The 23,432-nt window shown below is 37.4% G+C and overlaps 1 protein-coding gene and 1 non-coding gene across 2 annotated transcripts; one reads left to right on the top strand and one right to left on the bottom strand.

Annotated features, from left to right (window-relative positions):
• Positions 1-870: 870 nt before the first annotated feature.
• LOC127437476 (dysbindin domain-containing protein 1-like) lies at positions 871-15,309 on the bottom strand. Its single transcript, XM_051692420.1, has 4 exons — positions 15,174-15,309; positions 10,506-10,652; positions 7,340-7,477; positions 871-3,615 (listed from the first exon to the last, which is right to left on the bottom strand). Exons 1-4 carry the CDS (start codon positions 15,202-15,204, stop codon positions 3,431-3,433), a joined length of 501 nt encoding a protein of 166 aa, XP_051548380.1. The 5' UTR covers positions 15,205-15,309; the 3' UTR covers positions 871-3,430.
• Positions 15,310-17,377: 2,068 nt separating this feature from the next.
• trnan-guu (transfer RNA asparagine (anticodon GUU)) lies at positions 17,378-17,459 on the top strand. The gene has a single exon. It is a non-coding gene; the product is annotated as a tRNA-Asn (tRNA).
• The last annotated feature ends 5,973 nt before the right edge of the window (positions 17,460-23,432 follow it).

Genomic DNA, 23,432 nt, shown 5'->3' with positions numbered 1-23,432 from the left:
CATGACGATGTAATGTCAACAAAAACTAAAACCCTAAAATGAACATTTAAACAACTTTACAGCTAAAATAATACACAAATGTTAACAGAAGAATTAATGCAAGCGCTTTTATAAAATGTTACGCTTCAAATTTTTGTGCTTAAACACTCCAAAAATTGGCCCCATTCACTTCCATTGTAAGTGCTTCACTGTAACCTCGATTTTTGCTTTTTTTAAAAGAAAATTAGACAAGTCAAAGTAACTTTTTGTGGTAATCAACATTATGCCACAAATGCTGTTGATTGAGCTTAACTTGTATTGAACTCAGAACATTCCTTTAAGCTGCACATCACAAGCAGTCTTACATTGCAGTATCAGTGACTTGCATTGATCTTCATGACCAATGCCATCAATATTATGTCTGTTAAAGTAAAGTACACCATGCAGCCCCTCATTGGAGATAATCAACTGGGTGTTGTGTCACAAGACACTTTTCCTCCTTCAGGCCAAATTGACAAATTAAATGGTTCTAGTAAAATTTCCACTTGAGCACAGTTTGGTAAGGTGCGATTACAAACAGTTCACTGCCTGGTTTTCTCAGCACGGTTAGCTAATTGTACTCAGAGAACCATTCTGGTGGAGTGCCTGTAGTGACTTGGTGACTCACAATTGATCTCTTGCTCAGTCCAATCTTATCCTGTTTTTTTTTTTTTCCTAATCTTATCCACAGCACCACGGTGTGGGAAATGTTTTTTTTTTTTATTGTGCCTACAAGCCCGGACTGGTTCGGTATTGAATGGCACGGTTCTGTGACGAGAACCGTTGGTAGAAAAACAGCTATGTTGTCCTGCAAACTCTACATTGAAACAAGGGAACAGCCTCATGTCTTTGACATTTTGCACATTTATTCCCATATTATATTATTTTCATTGATTACTCAGACTTGTTCATAATTCTAGTAGTTTTTACAAATCTTCTCTGATGTGACCCTGTGTATTGAACATGTTTGACATCATTGAACCCTGTAATTACCTTGAATGGTGACAAATACAGAACAGCTTTTTCACGGGTGCAGATTAGCCCAACACTTTAACATTTGCATCTTGATTACCCTTTCAATTTATTTTTGGTCTTTTAAGATTATACTGAATTAGGCATATTTCAAGACGTTTTGAGGCCTTGAATTTGGATGCCATCTTGATGAGAAATTATTATATTAATGACACTGATACTTTATATTAATGACACTGATACGGAGCAGTTCAAAAAACATATTGCTACAAGTTGAATCTCTCTTACATCCAAGAGTTAGGCCAGAAACATACTATACACAATTACACAACACAGATGTGAATGCTTGGCCAATGCTTTGCAAGCACAGTCCCATTGTACATACGTGCAATGGGACTCATTCTTGAAACTTTCGTAATTATATGAGTAAATTGGAAGTAATTTGTGCATAAAATGGACCTTCCTGAAAATGTTTCTCCGGATTCACAATAGCTGTGTACACCCCAGATTTGTGAGTTAAATGAGTGTATGTTAGTGGATTCCAAACATTTGTAAACAGGGCACAAAGGCAAACGCATTCACAATTATCATAATCCATGCCCATGAATACGACATCTAAGGAAGGCATTAGACTTGCTAGTACATGTTTAAATTTAAGATGTTACAGAGCAGAAACAGAGTTGGGAACTATACTTTGAAGAAATAAATGCAAGCATCAATTAAACGTTGTGTATTTAAAAAAAAAAGAGAGAAAACAGCAAACCGCAATCTTTTAAACTAATTTGTTATTTATTAGGGTTAATTTCAGTCATTCAATTATTAGTTAGTTTTTTCATTACGTATTTTATTTCACTCCTTTCAAAATGTAGTCATGCCAGTTTGCTTGAAAGAACACAACATTTTTGGATGTCTTATGCATGAATTACAAAAATTGAGAGTTCATGGCAAATTTGCCACTGATTATTTTCACATGCAAATGAGCTTTGCGACAAATTGTCAATTGTTGCCAAAGGTTTGCTGCAGGTTCACCACTAAAAAGAGCTGCACACTTCTGGCAAACATTTGCGGTGAATCACAAGCTAAGTTTCAGTGAAAATAATGAGTGGCAAATTTGCTGCAAATTTAGCGCAAGTTTGCGACTAGAACTCTAGATTTTTGTAAGGTCAGGAGCAGGTGTAATTTTTGTTCGTACCAACTAACATTTTAAATATACGAAAACATTCATAAATCTGAGGATTTATGTCAGAATGGCTTTCCGAATGATTAACACACACACATTTTTTCTGTTTGTGTTTGAATTAGGCCCATAGTGTGTTCTTGAGTTACTGTGGCAATATCAAACCTTAGGGGGGCGATAGAGTTACCTTGAAATATCCATGCCATGAAGCTGGATGTGTTATTCAGATAGCTTGCTATAAACTTTCTTAAACTAACTTTAAACTGCACAGCATGATCCTCTTTAAACTTTTGCTCAGCAATTACAATAAATCAGTGATTCACAAACCTGTTCCTGGAGGCACCCCAGCAGTACACATTTTCAATGTAGCCCTAATCTAACACACCTGATTCAACTCATCATCTCGTTAGTAGATACTCCAAGTCCTCAAATGGATGCATTAGGTCAGGAAGACATCTAAAATGTTTATTGTCTTGTGCCTCCAGGAACAGGTTTGGGAAATACTGTGATAGATGACTCTTAGAGAGAAAACTGACCATAGAAGCAGACAGTTTATGATAATGCCTGCAATAATGGTACTTGAGTTGCATTCTGAATTGTGCTCTGACACATTTTGGAAATGCGCTCACGTACTTGCAAAGAGTATGTTTCTGGTCTTAGGCATGAACTTTTTAAACAAGATATTTCACTTAAGGGTCTCCCAATTTTTTAAGCGGAATCTCCTCAAAGGGCACTTTAGTTGGCTATTTTTGTTACCTGTTTCACAGGCATGGTTTTGATCCACATTGCAGGGTCTCTGAATGTGTTCTGCCACAATTGCTGCTTTGACACATTGCTCTATTGCTACAGGTCCTTGACTGTTTAAAAATCACTATGGAAGTCCTAAATGGCTCCTTAGATTCACATTTCCGTTGCATCACTTGAGCCAATGTGGTCCATAATGTTACATCATGCTTCTAGTTCTCCATATGCAGTAGTTAAATGAAGAATATGGGCGAGTCCATGTCACAAAGAGGTGTCCTAAAAACCTGGTTGGATGAAGTCTTTTCCATCTTAAGGAAGAGTTTACAATTACCCCAGCTTATTGGAGCTGTCTCCTTGCCCATCATAATGGGCAAAGGGACTGCATTTATTTTCTCAGGGCAGGATGGGATGTTTATATCCTTTGATCCCAGAGGTTCCTCATTTCCTGCTTGAGAAGGAACCTCTACTTCCCGCATAAAGGCTTTGTGTTCTCCCTGAGCCCCTGTAGATGTCCCTGGCTCAAGGCTGTTGGGATTGGGAGCGTTCTATCTTCAGCAAAGGCTCTGTGTTCTCTGAATCGCTGTGGTGTTTTCGATCTCTCTGTTGCTGCTCCCCTTTTCCACCGCGAGTCCAGGAAGGTGAGCGAACGTAACCACAGTGTGGAAATCGAGGTAACGGGGGCTGTTGACGATCTGCAGGATGAACTTAGAAAACCAACCAATTAAGCACACTATCATAAACACTGACTGACCAATTCAAAACTGATGACAAGTACATTTGTAAAAAAATGAGATCTAACCAACTATTTGGTTTTTTCAAGGGATAATTTATGCTGAGAAGACCATGTCTCCAAAACCTAGAGAACTGCCTACTTAGACCAGTGTTTCCCAATACTGTTCATGGAAGCACACCAAAAGTACCCATTATAGATATCTCCCTGCTTTGATTAATTCATTTCAGGTCTGGAAGTCTCTACTAATGAGTTGATTAATTTGTGGTGTGTTAGATTAAGGCAACATAAAAAAAAATTATACTGTAGGTGTGCCTCCAGGAACAGGGTTTGTTAATACTGACCTAGACGGTATTTTAAGGCATCATAAGCACACTACTAACGTGTACGTCCCAAACTGCTTTGATCTTAACATGAGAAGCATTGTAGATGACATTATGGAAGGGACCATACATCATGTTTTTCACTGAAAACATTACAATATGTCTTCAAAATGTCAGCGACAAACAGGGACAAACATTAATGAATGAACGTTACATTTATATAGCGCTTTTCTGACACTACACTCAAAGCATTTAATTGCATCATTCATTTGGCAATCTCTTTTGGAATCAATTTTAAGTTAGATCTCTTGTGTGAGGAGTGCTTTTTGTATGGTGTGCGTGAATGACCATTTACGAATTTGCTGCCCATGCAACATTTTTCAAATCAGTCAGTTATGAGGTTCCATGATGGTTAAGATGCTGCCTGAAGGTGGCTGCTTATATAGGCACAGGACAGCAGGGCAGCTCACAGCTGTTTTGGAACAGAGCTCATGTGATTCATAAAGTCACAACTGTCTCTTCAACAATTTATCAAGGTGCCTTCACACTGGCAGCGATTTGCAGTGACAAAGTGATTGAAAGTCATTAATTTCCAATGACAGTGATTTGAGGTGACATGAGTGAGAGATCATTGGTGATGATAACAAAGTTGAGCAGAGATGCCATGTGGTCTCTGCCAGTAGAAATCCAGACAGTGGAGCTCACATGATCTGCATCTTGACACAATTTAATACAGCCAAGGGGTCAGATTTCGGATGGTTTGCATGGTTTAGTTAGCCTCTGCTGGTAGATGTTGTAACTACACCATTGGACCCAAAAAGCATTTTTCTCCACTGATTGCCATTCTAAAGAACTTGTGTACTTAAAAATAAATCTTTATATTATGTTGTTGTTTTTTTTTTTTGTTGTTGTTGTTTTTTTGGCAGCGCTTAACCCTCCTATGATATTCTGTCATTTTTGACCGAAATACATTTTAAAAATGTAATAAAAATGGTTTAGTTTATCTGAGCAGTACAAGACTTGGTGAGTTTTCCTCCATTTTCCATCTGAACATACAAATAAATTGGGCTTGATTCGACAAGTCTAAGTGGTCATAAAAGCGACACCTTTGGTATTTGTGGTCAAAATTGACCGACCATTAAAAATGAATGGGAAAGACCAAAAAAAAAAAAAAGAAAAAAGTTTTTTTTTTTTTTTTTTTAATCTGTCAAATATAATCAATAAATCAGCCACAATGCAAAAAAAAAAAAAAAAAAAAAAGACAGAAATTACAGGCTGAGACTCTAAAACATCCTCAGTGCAAACAATACACATTCACTCACACACAAACACACTTACACAAGAATCAACTGGTGAGACTTTAACACAATGCTTTTTTTTTTTTTACTTTTGTCAAAGAAAACAAATCAGCCACAATGCTAAACACACACACACACACACACACTCAGAAATGAAGGGTTTAGACGACAACACACTCACAATACAGAACACACACACACAGGTTGGTGTGGCTATCCTTATGAGGACTCTCCATAGACATAATGATTTTTATACTATATTAACTATAGATTCTAACCCTACCCCTAAACCTAACCCTCACAAAAAAAATTCCTGCATTTTTACCTTAAAAGAAACAAAACATAGTTTAGTATGTTTAAGTGATTTGAATTATGGGGACACTAGAAATGTCCTCAAACCACTTTTATTGCATAATACCCTTGTAATTACCAGTTTGTAACCTAAAACAATGTCCACATTAACCACCCAATCCCGAACGCGCGCGCGCACACACACACACACACACACACACACAAAGAACCAGGGCATCTATACAGTAAGTGGAGCTCTACAGCCATCTTTTGGTCATTGTTGGCATTATAAGTCATCTGTTGTTTTCTAGCGGATGACAGCAGTCTGACACACTCACACACCCACACATTTGCAAAATATTTACTATAGAAAGTTTTAAATTGCAGTTGTTTTGAAAATGTTTACTCTGATTCTTCTATTTTATACTCTAATTCAATTTTCTGAATTTTGCAGTTCATGTCTGTTTCTTGATGTTTATTTTCTTGACATTATGTATTTACTTTGAGTTATTAAATTTTTATGTTTAAAATAAATTATTGGTAGAAAAATGCTTATTCGGTGTCTTTGTAACACCATGGTCAGACTTGATGACAAGCATAATGACAAACTGCAAAAACTGTCACTTCAAATCAATTTTAAAATGTTAAACATTGACAAACAATAGTTTGATAATGTCTAAATATATATCCAAATGCATATCTTGTGATAAAATATACAATTAGGTTACAACAAGTCATCAGACTACACAGTAGGTGGCTACAGACACTGGCTGTTACTGGCATAACATGGTTTAAGTCATGTTATTGATATTTTGTTCACCAGATGGCAGCAATTATGTCACATTCTCACATTTTCTTCATGTTTCTACTTATAGAAAATTTGCTTATTTGTATATGCAAATTAATGGTAAAATTTAGAAGTGTACATGCAAATAAGATCAAAATAGCATAAGAAATGCATAATTTTATTGTTAATACTTCAGGGAAGAAAACATTGTATCACCATCAAAAAAAAAAAAAAAAAAAAAAAGGATCACACATCTAAACCTTCTACTCAAAAATGACCATGAATACCAAAGGAAGGTGCCATTTTTTAATACCATAGGAGGGTTAAAACTGTGATGGACTTGTATTTCTCTGGGTCCCACTCGAGCATATTGCCACTAGAATTTGGGTTTATAGGCTTTCCGTATGGGACATCAAAATTTAGGCCAAAATACGGGAAGTCCCGGCTAATAAAGGACAACTGGCAACCCTAGCTGAGTAAGAACTCCTAATGGCAAGCAACAGTACAGCGACTGGACGACCTCCAGGAATTTAATCACTGTCGATGTGAACTCACCTTTATGTAATTTTAAACACTTTTAGGCAATGACAGCCAAGACAAACATTTTTCACATAATTTAAAGGCCACAGAGCTCCAAATAAAGCTAATCTGAGTAGCTCAAAATGTAGGATGGCACTGACATTGCCACAGCACTGACATTTACATAGTGGTGCACTTCGGACAATGCAGAACTCAGTCAAATAATAATGCGTTCTGTGGATTTCCATGGAATCACAGAGCTGTGAGTTTCCAGTTAAACTGTTAGTCAATTGTTTTATATTGCTTGTGGTGCAATAAACATTGTCATAGGCAATAGCTCTTACTTTAAATGTTAAGATAAGAATCTTAAGGATATTTTTAGAGCTGGGAAATGGAAAGATTAGGTATAGACTTGCAAAACACTGAACAGGATTAAATTTAGAATCTCCTTGTATGGTAAAACTGGTTAATGTGACTCACTTGCAGGAGATTCTGTATGATTTTCCTCATCGGAGTCTGCAAACACCTCCCCCAGCTCCTGGTCAGACATGTCTGTGAGCTCTGTCAGGTCCAAGAGGTCAAAGTGCACCTCCAGTGAGGACACACTGCTCAGAGGCTCTGAGGTCAGAAACAAGACATCAGAACAAAACTCCATCAGGCATGTTGTCAACTAAAGCCAGTATGATAAATCTCATGAAGAAAATGACTGGGTCATATTTTACTCAAATAAAAAAATCATATTTTGCATAAGGAAAGCCTATATTTCGGATCATTTAAAAGACAACTGAGCATATTTTCTCATTACTATAATGCAGAAAATCACATTCTTATTGTAAAGCATCTGGACTATTTAACAGTAATGAAAATAATCCTGTCCTGGACACAACAATTTAAAAAAAAATTATAATATTAGCATAAATTAAAAGCAGTATAACAAACTGTATACTGTAATTGTCACAGGTTGTGTTGGAGAGGATGATGGAGAGGTGAGAGAGGCGATGTATCTACATGCAGGCTTTAATGAAGATGAAGACAATACAAAACAACGTGGCGTGCCATAAGCAAAAATAAACAAACTAACACAAGCTTTACATGGACAAGAACTGACAATGAATGAACAAAACTGGAGGGTATATGTACAAAAGGAACTAATGAGGGAATCGAAGACAGGTGAGCATGATGTGGAACTGATGAGGGCAGTGCACTGTGGGAAATAGAGTCCAGGGGGAAACTTCAAAATAAGAGTCCATGGAAAACATGAGGGAGACAGAACATGACATTACCTACACCCCCCCCCCCCCCCCCCCCCACAAGGCGACTCCTGGCGCCTAATGATGGAGGGACAGGAGGAAACAGGTGACCAAAAGACAGGGGTGGAGTCAGGAGGTTTGGGGGGCAGCCTCAGGGCTGGGACAGAGTCAGGAGGAAGCCACAGAGCAGGGACGGGATCAGGAGGCCTGGGAGACTGAGTCATGAGAAGGAAGGTGGAGCCAGGGAAGGCGGAGCCGAGGAAGGAGACGTGGAAGATTCTGGGGGCGGAGCCATGGAAGGCGGAGCCGTGGAAGGCTCGAGAGGCGGATCTGGGGATCCTAGTGCCCGGAGTGTAGCCGAAGGCTCGAAGGACCAGGGTGGAGCCGGAGGCTCAGAGGACCGAGGCAGCACCGAAGGCTCGGAGAACCAAGGCGGAGCTGGAGGATCGGAGGACTGAGGTGGAGCCGGTGGGCGTAAGGACCAAGGCGGAGCTGGAGGGACGAGGGACCCCGGTGATGCCGATAGGCTGACAGCCCACAGTGGAGATGAGGGGATGTGGAGTGGAGGTTATGAAGAGGGATCAGAGGGGCAAGACAGAGTCCAGGGTTCAGAGGGCCAAGGCAGAGTCGGAGGGTCGATGGATCCCCTTGTTTGTGGAGTCAATTGGGCCGTTGGTCGAGCCGGTGACTTGAGGGGAACCGGCTGAAGGGAAGAGGAGCGAATATCTTAAGTGGAACCAGCGGAGGAGGAAGGGATAGGGCACAGGACGGAACCAGGGTGTCCAATAAGCTGGCTGGAATCAGCGGAGGGTGAAGGGTAGTCAGGGTGGGGATCAGGGTGGGAATAAAGTCCAGGTCTACCAACTTGGCGAGAGCTGGGTCTGGGACAGATGGGGCTACAGGCTCTGATTCTGGGACAGCCGAAGCTTCAGGCTCTGGCTCTGGGATGGCCGAGGCTTCAGGCTCTGGCTCTGGGACGGCCGAGGCTTCAGGCTCTGGCTCTGGGACGGTAACCGTGGCAGGCATGGGCACTGGCTCGTTAACCGTGGCAGGCTGGAGGGTATCCATTGTGGGAGGAGATTCAAGATCCTCATCCTCCTTACCCACAGAGAATGGTGAGCCGCTTAGTTTCAGAGCCTCCTCAATGTAGTCGGCGAGCGTCCAGTGAGGACCCGTCGGAGGCATCAGCTCCTTCAGTGCACTACTCAGACCAGCCTGGAAGAAATTAACCAGAGCACAGTCATCATAGTGCACCAAATTTGCTAGGTGGAGAAAATCACGAATGTGATCCTCAACTGTACGCTCCCCCTGCTCGAGGAGGATGATCTGTACAGCGGCTAGATACATCCTTTTCGGTCAGTTCTTCTGTCACAGGTTGTGTTGGAGAGGATGATGAAGGAGAGGTGAGAGAGGCGATGTATCTGTATAAACAAACTAACACAAGCTTTACATGGACAAGAATTGACAATGAATGAACAAAACTGGAGGGTATATATACAAAAGGAACTAATGAGGGAGGTAATGAGGGCAGTGCACTGTGGGAAATAGAGTCCAGGGGGAAACTTCAAAATAAGAGTCCATGGAAAACATGAGGGAGACAGAACGTGACAGTAATGATGTATAAATAATTCACAATTTAAATAATATATCCTTAATTTTTGTTATTAAGAATGAGATTTTTTTGGCTTTACAATAATGAGAATTATAATTATTATAACTATTTTTTGTTATTATTTGCATTATGGTAATTAAATGTAAAATATGCTAAATTGTTATTATAATAATTGTTAAATTGTTATAAAAAATAATAATGCCACAGTGCAAAAAGCCTTAAAGGTGCACTCAGTATGTTGAAGCATGACACTGACACCTAGTGGCATGGATGCTGCATCATTTAAACAGTAGTTTTCAGTTACCAATGCCATTGTAGAAATTCACTATTCACAATCAACCAGGATTAATTTAATCCATGAATGAAAGTGTCCAATAACAGGGCATTTACTGAGATTAAGTGAGTAGTATTTGGCTGGCCATGTGATGCAAACATGGCAGGCTCCATGAGGGCGCCCCTGCCCCATGTAGAATAAAACAGCTTTTATATGGTTACTGGTATGACTGAACTCTTCATCTCACATGAGTGGACATGATTTTATACATATGTTTCAAAATTACAATTCATTTCTTTAGAAGTAAAACTTTTTAAATGAGGAAAAATGTACTGAGTGAACCTTTAATGGTCCTAAAAATAGGCTTTTCTTTTCTTTTTTTTCTTTTTTTCTTTTTTTTTTTTTTTTTTAAGTAAAATATATTTTTTACATTTTTTTCTTTTGATTTTGGGGTGAAATATGACCCGGACATGTTCTTGACAGGTTTTGTGTGGTTTATCTTTGACTCACGTCGTTTCTCGGTGATCAGCACCTGACTGCCGTAATGGGCTGGGGTACCAACATGCTCTCCTGAGGCATTGTGGGATGCCTCACTGGTGAGACTGGCCGAGCTGGAGGACTTTAGAAGCTTCTGGAACTCTCGCTCTCTAAGTGGCTCTGCAAAAAACAATAATAATCTTTAACCTTATTGTACACAGATTATCTACCATTTAATTAATGAGTGGTGCCCATGCAAAACTTGCTGCCAGAATACAAAGTTGCTCTGGGTGGTTGCCAGGGTGATGCTATGCAGTTGCTAAGGTTTTCTAAGTAGTTGTCAGTGCATTGCTATGCAGTTGCTAAGGTGTTCTGTAGGTTTCTGGTGCACTGCTATGTGGTCTCTGGGATGTTCTGGGCAGTTACCAGAGCACTGCTTTACAGTTGCTAAGGTGTTCTAAGTGGCTGTTAGCATGTTGCTGTGTAGTTGCCAAGGTGTTGCTGTGTGCTAAGGTCTTCTGAGTGGTTTTTAGCACATTACTATGCGGTTGCTAGTATGTTATGAGTGTTTTTAGCACGTTACTATGTGGGTGTTAGTGTATTTTACTTCGTTACTGTACTTAAGTAAATTTTTCAGGTATCTGTGCTTTATCAGAGCATTTTTATTTCAGAAAACTTTTACTTTTACTTCACTACATTCAAAAGGATAATATCTTACGTTTTACTCCACTACATTTTTTTTCATAATGTGCCATTCCTAGCTACTTTGAAATTAATAAATTAATAAATAGCGTTAAATTAAAATAGACTAGTAAGTCTTGTTCTCGCGAGACTATAACCGTTACCCAGCAACAAATGCAATCTCACGAGAGTTTCCGCAGAACGAAGGTTACCGTTCAGTTAGAGCGCCAAAAGCCATTTTTAAATGTCTTCTGTGCCTGCCTAACAAAATACACAATGACTGTATCGGCTTTCAAGAACTCGCCGTCAAACTTGTATTAACAAAATTGCCACGAATGTACTCGCTTGCTAGCAGTAATCTTATAAACCTTGACCTAGCGGGGTATGTTGTCCTACAATTATTTAAACAGTAAAACAATTATGAAGCACAAAATGATTGATAAAATAGCAAAGATGTACTAATTGGCAATTCACAAAGATAAAAAAAAAACGTAATAAATAAATAATAAACAAATAATTTAAAACACACAGTCTGCACTGACCTGACATTTATGAAGAATACTCGTCCTGAGAACACAGGTGAACCTTTTGGTTAATGTCTTCATTATTGGTGACCCTTGCTTTAATGTTTGGCAGTATGGTTTTATAATATGAAGAATCATATAACTCAAATAACCATACTGTACCAATGCATTCACAAAGTTGCATTAGTATAATCATACTTAACCATACTACGGTTGTATTGTTTAGTACGGTGCTGTCATTTTAAATTTAAATGTGAAAAATGCATTTTATGTTTGCAAAAAAGTTTAGTAGCAATTAAAGATTCAATTCCAGGTCAGGACTACTTCAGAGACCATCTGCGAGAAGAGATCACGTCCCAGTCACCAGATGATACCTCCAACAAATGACTTCTTTTCAAGTATGAAATGCACATACAGACAGGAAAGTGCCACACACACACACACACACACACACACACACACAGTGTTATTGTGTATGGTAGTTTTTCTTAATAAGAAAGAATTGCCTGTGATATTAGACCATTCTCTCCTTAAATTTATATGAGCAGCAGGATACAGCATATTGAATTGCCAAAAAATATTAAACAAAAGCCTTAAAGAGATAGTTCACCCAAAAAATGAGAATTTTCTCTTAATTTACTCAACCTCATGCCATCCCAGATGTGTATGACTTTCTTTCTTCTGCAGAACACAAATGAAGATTTTTAGAAGAATATTTCAGCTCTGTGGGTCCATAAAATGCAAGTAAATGGTGGCCAGAACTTTGAAGCTCCAAAAACCACTTAAAGGCAGCATAAAAGTACTCCATACAACTCTAGTGGATTAATCCATGTCTTCGGAAGTGATATGACAGGTGTGGGTAAGAAACAGATCAATATTTAAGTCCTTTTTTACTATAAATTCTCCTCCCTTCCCAGTAGGTGGCGATATGCACAATGAAAGTGAATCACCAAAAACAAAAGAAAAAGAAAGTGAAGATTTAGAGTAAATATAAGCTTAAATAATCTGTTTCTCACTCACACTTATCATATCTCTTCTGAAAATATGGATTAAAACACTGGAGTCATATGGATTACTTTTACGCTGCCTTTAAAGTTTTGGTCACCATTCACTTGCATTGTATGGACCTACAAAGCTGAAATATTGTTCTGTATATCTTCATTTGTGTTCTGCAGAAGAAAGAAAATCATACACATCTGGGATGGCATGAGGGTGAGTACATGATGAGAGAATTTTCATTTTTGGGGTAACTATCCCTTTAATAGACCAGTACTTTTTACTTTTGATACTTAAGTACATTTGAAAGCAAATACTTTTGTACTTTTATTCAAGTGGAGTTTTACTAGAGTAATATTTTATCAGGGTATCTGTACTTTTACTCAACTATAGGATTAGTGTACTTTATCACCACTGGTTGTTAGTAGGTTGCCATGCAGCTGCTAATGTGTTCTAAGTGTTTGTGAGTGCATTGCTATTTGGTTACTAGGGTGTTCTGAGTGCTTACTAGGTGGTTACTTCCTGGCCCAAGTTAAAAGAGCCCATCCCCAAATATTTCTTTAATGTTTTGGTCTCTTGATATGGCCCTTCTTCAATGTTATTTTCTTAACCGAAGTCTGTCTTCAGTGTTTTTAGAGTATGTGATGTTTAGCGTATTAAATTTGTAAAAATTGACAAATAAAAAACATGTGGTTCCATAGTGACAATTGTTCACAGAGTCACAATGACAACCTTTTGACAGTGCCTTACCTGTCAAAATTAAAAGAGTAGCTAGATGACATGAAATGATGGCCTAAAGATTATTTACGTTCATGTAATTTACTACTTTGGGTTGTTATGACAACGAACAACTGCACTAGTTGAGCCTGAACTGATTTTTACTCTAACTCATAAAATGGTCGTTGTTCACTGTCTGGATAATTTGTTTCTGTCATTTTTTTTATTGCATCTTATGAAGACTGGAACCAGAAAACAGTGGTTGGCCAGGAAAACTGTGAACAGATACATTTTAATTATCAGAACGAATGGTTCTGAGCATGGTAAATAACAGTGTCAGTAGCACTGGTATGGTATGATTACAAACCATTCCTCGCACTGATTTCTCAGCATGGTAAGCTAACCGTTCTCAGGACAGGAGAACCATGCTGGTGGAACAACTTTAGTGACGTGGCGACTCATGATTGGTCACTTATCAGTTCATTTTCATTTTAATCCTGATTTCAGAGCACCAAAAAGAAAAAGAAACCATAACCTAAACGAAACAGCACGATTCAGCAATGGTAGCTGTTTAACCTGATGATGGAAAAGCACAATACATTTTTGGGTTTTTTTTAGCAGTTTTATTATCCAACAGATAAAATCTGTAAATCTGATTGCTTGGTAAAGGCTCATGTTTCCTCACCAAGATGCATAATTTGAGGTATTACTCATGTCCGTCGCAAAAATGGTGAAATACTTAGGATAAGCAGTTTGTTCAAATCCCTAACGCTAATTATGAGCAATAGTAACAGTGTTGCTTGACTTGGCAAACACCACTTACAAAATTGAATTTTGATGGTGAATCACAGTTTAGCTCCACGTCTACAGCCGAGTTCTTGTTCTGCATTTCTAGGACTCAAATGGGGTTTGTCTGTGGTTGCCAAACAAGTGAAACAGAAGATGCTGTTGTTTTACTCTGTGTTTAAAAAGCTTCCATCTGTTTATTGATTTCTTGAGGCCACAGTCAAAGCATGCAAGCATTTTATATTGTGGAAGACAGTTCAATTACACATATGGGACAATAAGACAAGTAGACACAGATAACCTCTTAATTATCTCCATTTTTGAAACAGAAATCTGATGAAACAGACTTTCCCAGCTGCGGCTATTTCATTCATTCTGCAGGTCATCCCTCCCTATTGTACCCCTCTGTTAGCCCACACACACTAGAACCGAGCTCTGATGATCCTAATGGCTCGGATTTTGGATTCAGTTTTTGGTTCTGCTGGGTTGTTCTTTTATTGCAAATAAAATATCGTTACATGGATTGCTAAATAATTATATATTACAAAATGCTGAGCACTGCATTTAAACCAAGCATGCCAAGGTGCACTATATTTTAGTATCATCCAGTGGCACTTGAAAGTCCCATTGTCCCATCGCAACCACTGCATACATGCAACTCAGTGTCACGTTTTTTGCAAGGGTTGCATCCAAAAATGTGGTATGCCCTGCCCCTCTCTCATGACCTTTATGTCTTATTAAAACACCAGTTTTAGTAATTGTTAATGCTGTAATGCATAAGCCAACACCCTAAAGCTGCTTCGCCTTTTCCCATGAGTATGCATAAATACAGGCTGCACGCCACTGAGCAGAGACTGCCGGCTCCCTCTGCCTGGCTGCTTTGTCTGTGCGTTAAATAAAAGGACATAGTGGCGACTCTTATAGTGGACTATAAAATGTGACGTGTGTGTGCTTTAATGTGTCGCAGCATGCTGCCTGAAGAAATATCTGCTCTTACCTCCTGCACTAGAATCTGCCTGAGCCTCCATTAAGACTGTTTTAGCAGCCGGTGCAGTGCTGTCAGGCGTCGCAGATGGGAGTAGAGGGAGTGAGTGAGGAGAGAGAGTGAGGTGCAGCCTCCTGCCTCATGTACCACTTTATCTCTTTCTAGCTACCCACTCTCTTACTCCCCACCCCTACATGCACAGTCACACATTCACACTGCCTTTGTTACTGCAGCACAACAGTGACACATAAAGAGTCCCACCACAAAAAAATGCAGTCAGCCCACACACAACTGCCACACTACATGACACACCAAAGCTGAGGGAACAGAGAGAGGGTGATTGAGAGGGAGGTGCCCAGAGACAATAAAAAGGATTGTAGACAGAGAGGCAGGGATTTGGTGTACGAATGCAATGTTGACTAAAGAATAGATCAAATGAGATAGTCAGATCTGTGTTTAGGTGACTAAAAAACATTTGTTTTTTACAGATCTTATGGACACGTTTGCCATTTGTCTAGTCCTGGAGTGGCCTAATAGTTGAAGTATGCATATATGTAAGATTTAAAGGAATGATTCACCCAAACTTCACACCCAGCTTCTGTTGTTTATTCTATTATTTACTTACCCTCAAAATGTTCCAAAATTGTTTGACTTTCTTTCCTCCAAGGAACACAAAACTGAGAATTTCGAATGATGACGCTGTTCTTCTCAATGTAATGAAAGTATACAGTGTCCAGGGGCTTTCAGGCTCCAAAAAGTACCTTTAAACTAGTCCATATGTGTCATACATTATATTTTAATTCTTCTACATCCATACAACTACTTTGTGTGAAACAAACTGGAACAGAGAACATAATTTCTGAAGAATCTTAAGCATCATAAAAGTAGTCCATACAAGCCCTGCACTATATTTCAAACCTTCTGAAGCAATACTCTAGCTTTGTGGGAGGAACAGACCTGAAGTCGTTATAATATCTTTAATGTCTCTTTCACGTCTGCATTTAAAAATAGATAATAAATAAATTAAATAAAATAGGTGTGGCTCAGTATGTCTCATTTCTCAATATGTCTCAATTTTATAATGCAGTTAAAGAGAATATGGAAATATAGCTTTTCCTAGTAAGTTCCCAACAAATAAGAATCTAATTAAATAATTATTTTGTTAAAAAAAAGCATCTGGTGTTAAATATCATAGGGGTATATTGTCTTAAAAAAATAATACTTGTACAAATAGTATTCATAAAAAATATGGATGTTCATTTAAAATGGTCTCTTAAGTTAGAGTAAAGTGTCTCCAAAGCCTCATTTTTAGACAAGCAATTTTTTCGGGCACACCAACAGAATTTTATTCAATACCTAAGCCGTAAAGCCCAGGAAATTGTCATTATTTTATTAAGATTTGAAGTAACACTTGAGTGAACAAGGACATTCCTCCCTACTCATATTCTTGAATTATTTTCTTGCATCCTAAGTGGGACTAGAAAAAAACTAAGACGAAAGAAAAGGAAAAGAGAATGCACAAATAAAGAAATGAGAAGCACCCCTGGTGATGAAAAGCACACTGTTAAAAGATTATCTCAATATTTCGCTCTAAGATATACATTTAAATGCTCCTGTGAGTTTAGAAAAAGGTGCTCTAATTGTATTTGCTGAAAAAAAAGTTGGAAACATTATGGCGAAATTCACAACTTTTCAAAATAGCTAACCAACGACACCATAATACAGTGATCAATACAAGTGAACATGATGAGGTTAAATTACTTACGAGTCCCGTTCCTAACCCTGTTGAAAATTTGTGTCCAAAATTCAGTCAAAGCTAATTACATCATTACTGCTAATCCACTGTGCTCTGCACGTGTGGGTTCAAATCCCATCCTCGTCGAGTTTGTACATTACCTGCATTCTTTTCGAGAGAGCTATCTAACTAGACTACAGAATAACAAGTTTATCTAAAAGAGGCCAATCGGTTTAGGTGATGGACTGCTAATCCGTTGCACTCTTTTCCTGTAGCTTTGAAATCCATTGTGCGCTGCACGTGTGGTTTTGAAACCCATCTTCGTTGACGCGTTTCCTTGCTGTTTGAAAGGAACATGTTGAAAAGATAATGTCAATATTTAAGTCAAAGCTAATTCCATCAGAGTTTATAGCTCACTTCCAATCTTTTCAAGAAAGCTTTCTAACTACACTACAAAATAGCAAGACATCTATCTAAAGATAACAAGGTGGCCGAGTGATTAAAGCAATGGACTGTTAATCCATTGTGTTCTGCACGTGTGGGTTCAAATCCCATCCTTGTCAAGTTTATACATTATTTGAATTCTTTTCAAGAGCGCTATCTAACTAGACTACAAAATATCAAGTTTATCTAAAAGAGGACTGCTGATCCGTTGCACTCTATTTGCGTAGCTTTGAAATCCATTGTGCGCTTCACGTGTGGTTTTGAAACCCATCCTCCTCAACATGTTTCCTTGCTGTTTGAAAGGAACATGTTGAAAAGATAATGTCAATATTTAAATCAAAGCTAATTCCATCAGAGTTTATGCCTTACCTTCAATCTATTCAGGAAAGCTATCTAACTCGACTACAAAATAGCAAGTCATTGTGGAATATTTTTTATCCCACAAATTGCCGCCCAACGTGGGGCACTGGAAAGGAGCAGATTTGAAGCCACAATGGGCTATCTGGACAAGCAACTCAAACAGTGGCCACTTAAAAAGGTAAGCATTTTTTGCTTATATAATTAGTTTGTGTTGCTTGCCAGAATCTGCCCGTGGAGGTAAGGACATTCAAAAAGCTCCTCCAAATTAAAAGAACAAAAAAGAATAAAGGGTTCTGATTCCAGAAGAAATAATTGCATGCAATGATCTGTTTTTACTGTTAAGGGGGCCTTGATGGATAACAGTAAATGAAGAGCAGATAAAATTTTAAAATAAAAAAGCCAGGAAGGCAAGAGAGGCACTAAAGAGGGGTGTTTGAATAGTTGCGTTTAAGAATTTTATCATTTTTTTTTTTTTTTTTTTTTGAGATCTCTGTGTTTATAAAGGCCTTGTGTTTGTAAAAAGTGTGAAAGTTTCTGTGTCTGTGAGAGTGTTTGTGTCTGTGTTTGAAAGTGTGTGAAGAGTGACTGAAGTGCAATTGCGTATGGAAGTGTATGATTGAGTACAAATATGAGCCCAGTAGAGGGACTGGAATGTATAATGTGTCCTTAAAATAAAAGGAACACAAAGTGTATGTTATGGGAGTCCTATAAATAAGAAGACAAGTGTGAATTTGAATGAAATATGAGCCCTAAAAATAAAAATGTTTTTGAATGGAGTAAATGTCTAATAAAGAAGGATTGTCTTTTATATGTTGAATGAATGTTGGGAATGAAAGCCTATCTCTTGTGAAAATTTGGAAAGGAATTTCCTTTGTTAACACAGAGAAAACTAAAATGGTTCAAGATATTGGCATTGTAGATTATTCTAGAAGCAAATAAAGTAGTAAGATAGAAGTTTATCCTCTAAATTTCATGATTTATCTAAATGAACGGTGATAAAATAATTTTTCATTCTTTATATGCCAAGTTCAAATAACAGTGAAAGAAATAAAAACAGCTGTTATTGTGATTTGGCACTATTTGGATACAGAGTGATCCTAAAAGTAAATTGACAACATGTAGAAAATTTGGACATGTATGTGGCATAATAATTATTAAATTTCTTTGGGAAGATGATGTTATTCGAACAAATAAAAAATTGTTACAAAAACTGATACATTGGTAAATTTGTAAGGGTTTGTTGTATTATAGGAAAAATCATGGCAGCCACTCCTGTGGACAAATTAAAGATTAAAATATCCATTGTGTGGAGAACTCATAAATAAGCTCTGAAGCAAATGGCAAAAGAGAACAAAGATATGATGACAAAATGGCCAAAGGAAGGGACATCTGATGTAGCGTTGTGTGAGAAAATGGAAACTTTGATAAAAAATTATAAAACTAAAGATAAGAGTAAAAAAGTAAAAAGAGAGATGTGCTAGCACTGAAAGGAGAAAATTCTAAGAAAAGATATAAGACTGGCAAGAAAAATACTGAAGGATGCAGAAAAAGAGATAAGTAAAAAAGGAGAGGTCCTTGTCAAATCACCTCCATATGTGCCCTCAGAAGGTCAGTTCCCAATACTCAAGGGAACTGTAGAAGTTTTAGGAGAAATGCAGATGGAGGGTCGTGTGGAGTTAGAAAATAAAGAAAAACAAGGCTGGGAAGAAGGGAAAGGATAGAAAAAATGAGAGAAACAGAAGAATGTATACGAGACACAGATAAATTGGTGAGAAATAAAAGTAGACTATTAGACAGTAGGGAGAGAAAAAGTGAAAAGTGGGCACAGGGAAGAGAAAGGGGCTACAAATCAGACTCCTGTTAATGTGTTAGGGAGAGATGCATTATGTAAATTGGGAATGTTTTTTGGAATTGCAATAATGATAGGAGGGCTATTGTTTTGTTGTGTACTTCCTTTATTGAGGTCACTAGTTATCAAAGCCACGGTTAAGCAAATGGAAATGTAAGATGTCAAGAAAATGAGGAAAAGAAATTAAAAATGAGGGCGAAAATGACTAATAGGAAAATTATATTTTGTAACTTGAGTATGAAAAGTAAACCATAAATGTGAAAACTTCACATTCATGTGTCTGTTTTATGTTCTGTCTGGTCCAGTTTATGAGAGAATACAATTTTTAATATTAAATTAAACACTATAAAGTCTTGATATCTAAATGTAAGAACCCGTGAATATTTGTTTTGTTTTTGATTTTCTGTGTTTAAATATGTCTGGAGAACAAATTTACATGTGAGTTGCAACTTTATCGGTGTAAACTTGATCAACCAACAAAACTAAGATAGGTAGAGTTTATTATTTTTGTTAGGGACTGTCTGGTGGAGAGATTGAGTGAGACCTGTTAGAGCCCTGAATAAATGGGACCTATGACCCCATGCTCTGTAAGGAGAGTGAGCGGGAGGGGTTATACCCCTTACTCTCTAAGGATGGTGTCTGCAGACTTTGAATGGGAGAACTCATCTCTCTTGGTGTCTCCACTCAGACAGGGGTGCCCCGAATTTAGAAAAGAAAAAAAAAATAGATAGCAGATTGTTTTAGTTAAGATTAGATATTTTTCTTTTATTTTTTTGTTTTATATAACAGTGTAGGCATTGGTTGATCATGTGTATACTGAGAAGATGCCTTTGAAACAAAAATTAAAGGAAAGAACATTAAGAATAATTTGGATCATTTCATGTTCTCTGTTTTTTCAATTTACTGAAGTTGTGCTCTTAATATCTGTTCTCATGATCTTTGTGTGACAACCGTACCAACATTGTGATGCATTTTCTTAGGATTGTTTTGTGACCAATCATGCCAGATAAAATGGAAAATAAAGTCCCAACCTCCAATAAGGAGGCAGAACTAAGCAAACATTGTAAACAGTTTTTGTCAGATACAAAATAGAAGTTTACTCGCACTAGAAGTTCTGATTTGAAGATTTAAGAAATATCTTGGACCTATTTGATTGTAAAAATTATTGATAATGCTAAGGAAAAAATTGGTGATTGGTAGTAAGTGAAACCCATGAAGAAACATTAAGATTAAAATTGAACATCATAAATAACTTCATACTCATGCATCTAGTCTTTGATACTAACTATGTTTTATTTCTGTTATCATCATTATGTGTATGTTGTTTCATTAACTCAGTCTGGAAGTAGTCTCTCACCATTGCAGATGGCTAGGCCAGATGATTTATTGAAGCTGATAATACTGCAGGAAGAATCCGGAGAAAAAACATTGAGAATGATGTGGGCTTTTATACGATTGATCCTCCCGCTCACATGACTGCTGGTAATCATTACTGATTTAACATTTCAAATGTGGATTCAAATCTCTCTGGATAAGTTGATTTCAGTCTTATACCATCAATGAGATTTATAATTTACCAGACTGCCATCAATGGGTTGAATACCCAGGTCTAAATTGTTCTGAGGGTCTAAATTTAAATCCAGCATCTAACCGCTGATTTATTGATTTAAAGAGTAAATATTACAAACTTGATGGCAAAGTTAGAGTTACCTATTGGATTGGTTACTCCCCCAAATTTTCCAGAGAATACCCTCACTTTAAAGAAAAAGGTTAGTGGGTGCTACAAAGAGTTGATTGAGTATCTTTTTCTAGTAAACTATTTCTATTTGGAGATATATCCATGAAAGTATCACTTTAGAGGCCTGCAGTTTCTGCACCGTGAATCTTGGTTTTGCCATTTAACTGAATCATTTGTCAAAAAATGCTGAGAAGTATAAAAGAATAATAACTAAAAAATCTTATTGTTAAATGATGCTGAAACAGTAAATAAAAAAATAAATAAATAAACATAAAACAAGAGAATGACGGGAAAAAGAAAGTTGTATTAAATGTAAAGAGAATGTTGGGGAAAGAAAGGCAAAGTTTGTGTTTTACTAAAGATTTGATAATTTTTGTTTTAGGGATCATTTGGGAAATCATGCAAGATAAGCAGTTGTGAAAAAAGACAGAGATTATTTTCACAATATTGCATTCGATCTTGTTCTGCTCAACTAACAGAATTAAAATCTCTTACTACTGCATGTCAGTTAGCTAAAAGACAAACAGTTAACATTTACACTGACTTAGCTTATGCTCATGGTGGACATCTATTTGGAGCAATATGAAAACAAAGAGGTTTTAGAAAAAGTAATGGAAGCTTAATTTAACATGCAGAACAGACTGAACAGTTGATTTCTGCAATGATGTTACCTAAAAGATTGGCTATCATTAAATGTCAAGCCCACAAAAAGGGCAATGACTTTGTCATTAAGGGAAATAATGCTGTAGAGTTAGAAGCCAAGAAGGCTTCTGGCTGTCAATTGAAGTATTATTGAATCACAACCACAATAGGATGATATAATTCAAAATAAAGGTCCATATGAACATACTACATGGGAAAATAGGGGTGCAAAGAAAATTCACAAGGTATATGGCATTCTCATGAAGGACAGATTGTTGCATAAACTACATTTCTCAATGTTTTTATTTACGATGCGCATGGTTTGACCATTGCGCGAAGGGGGAAGTGATAAGGAAAATTAAACAGCAGGGATATTGGTCTCCATACTTATATGCAAGGATAGACGATCTTCTGTCCACATGTGAAGTCTGTACTCAAAACAATATCAGAAAAGAAATAAAAACACCTATAGGTCACATACCAGTGCCAGAAGGACCATTCAAGCATTTGGTTATGTATTATGTGGACATGATAAAGAAAGTGCATGGAAAGCATTATATGCTTGAAGTAAAATGCAGACTTAGCAGATGGCTGGAAGCAGTACCATCAGCTGATCAGGGGTCAGGAACACTAATCAAATTTATAACAAGAGAGGTAATACCTAGATTCGGAATACCAAAAGGTTCTACAGTTTGTGATGTATGTTGTTTGAATGGACAAAAGAATGTAGGGAATGAGTAGAAAAAGAGAAAATCCTTTAAAATATGTCATAAATCCCAGGCTTGAATATGAGTGTTTTAATAAATCCATTGGAGAGGCTAATGTGGGAAAATTTCAAGGCAACTGTATATATGATGATCAAGCAAAAGGTTATAATTAACAGAATGATATTGGCAACAGCCACAGTGAAGGACAGTTTTACAGTAATAGAAGCCCCAAGATGTATGGATAAATCTGTGGAAGGATGCCTTGTAGATTGTGAAAACCAAACTTTGGTCTCTCCTGTGATAAAAACATATGAGGAACAAACAGTAGCAATAGCAGACTACTTTTGGATTTGTGCAGGAAAACGATTGTGGGCTATATTAAACAAAGGGTGGAAAGGAATATGTACCAGAGTAAGGCTAGTGCAAGAAATAACGATGTTAACATGGGACCCAAAGAAATCTGAAACTCCAAAAGGATCAAGAGAGATTGCACATAAAGAATATAGAGCAAAGAGAGCATACCAGCCAGACCCTAATGTATATTTAGATGCAATTGGTCAACCGAGAGGAATACCACATAAAATTAAAGCTAGAGATGAAGTCAAATCAGGCTTTGAGTCTATATTTGTATGGATACCAGTTAATAAGAATACAGAATGGATTAATTACATTTATTACAATCAGCAAAGATTCATTAATTACACTGATGAAGCATTGAAGGCCTTAGGAGAACAGCTAGATGCTACATGCAAACTTACACGGCAAAATAGACTAAATTGGCTGTTGGCGGAAAAAG

Source organism: Myxocyprinus asiaticus, chromosome 48, assembly GCF_019703515.2.
Source record: "Myxocyprinus asiaticus isolate MX2 ecotype Aquarium Trade chromosome 48, UBuf_Myxa_2, whole genome shotgun sequence".
Taxonomy (NCBI): domain Eukaryota; kingdom Metazoa; phylum Chordata; class Actinopteri; order Cypriniformes; family Catostomidae; genus Myxocyprinus; species Myxocyprinus asiaticus.
Note: the sequence above shows the minus strand (reverse complement) of the source record. Positions and strands in the feature narration are given on the sequence as shown.

What these genes read in the sequence shown, in the direction of transcription:
- LOC127437476 (XM_051692420.1), bottom strand. Translation starts at nt 15,204, where the DNA reads ATGGAGGCTCAGGCAGATTCTAGTGCAGGAG. An exon ending in GCTGATCACCGAGAAACGAC is followed by an intron (nt 7,478 to 10,505) that starts GTGAGTCAAAGA and finishes TTCTGACCTCAG; the next exon opens with AGCCTCTGAGCAGTGTGTCC. An exon ending in TCATACAGAATCTCCTGCAA is followed by an intron (nt 3,616 to 7,339) that starts GTGAGTCACATT and finishes TGGTTTTCTAAG; the next exon opens with TTCATCCTGCAGATCGTCAA.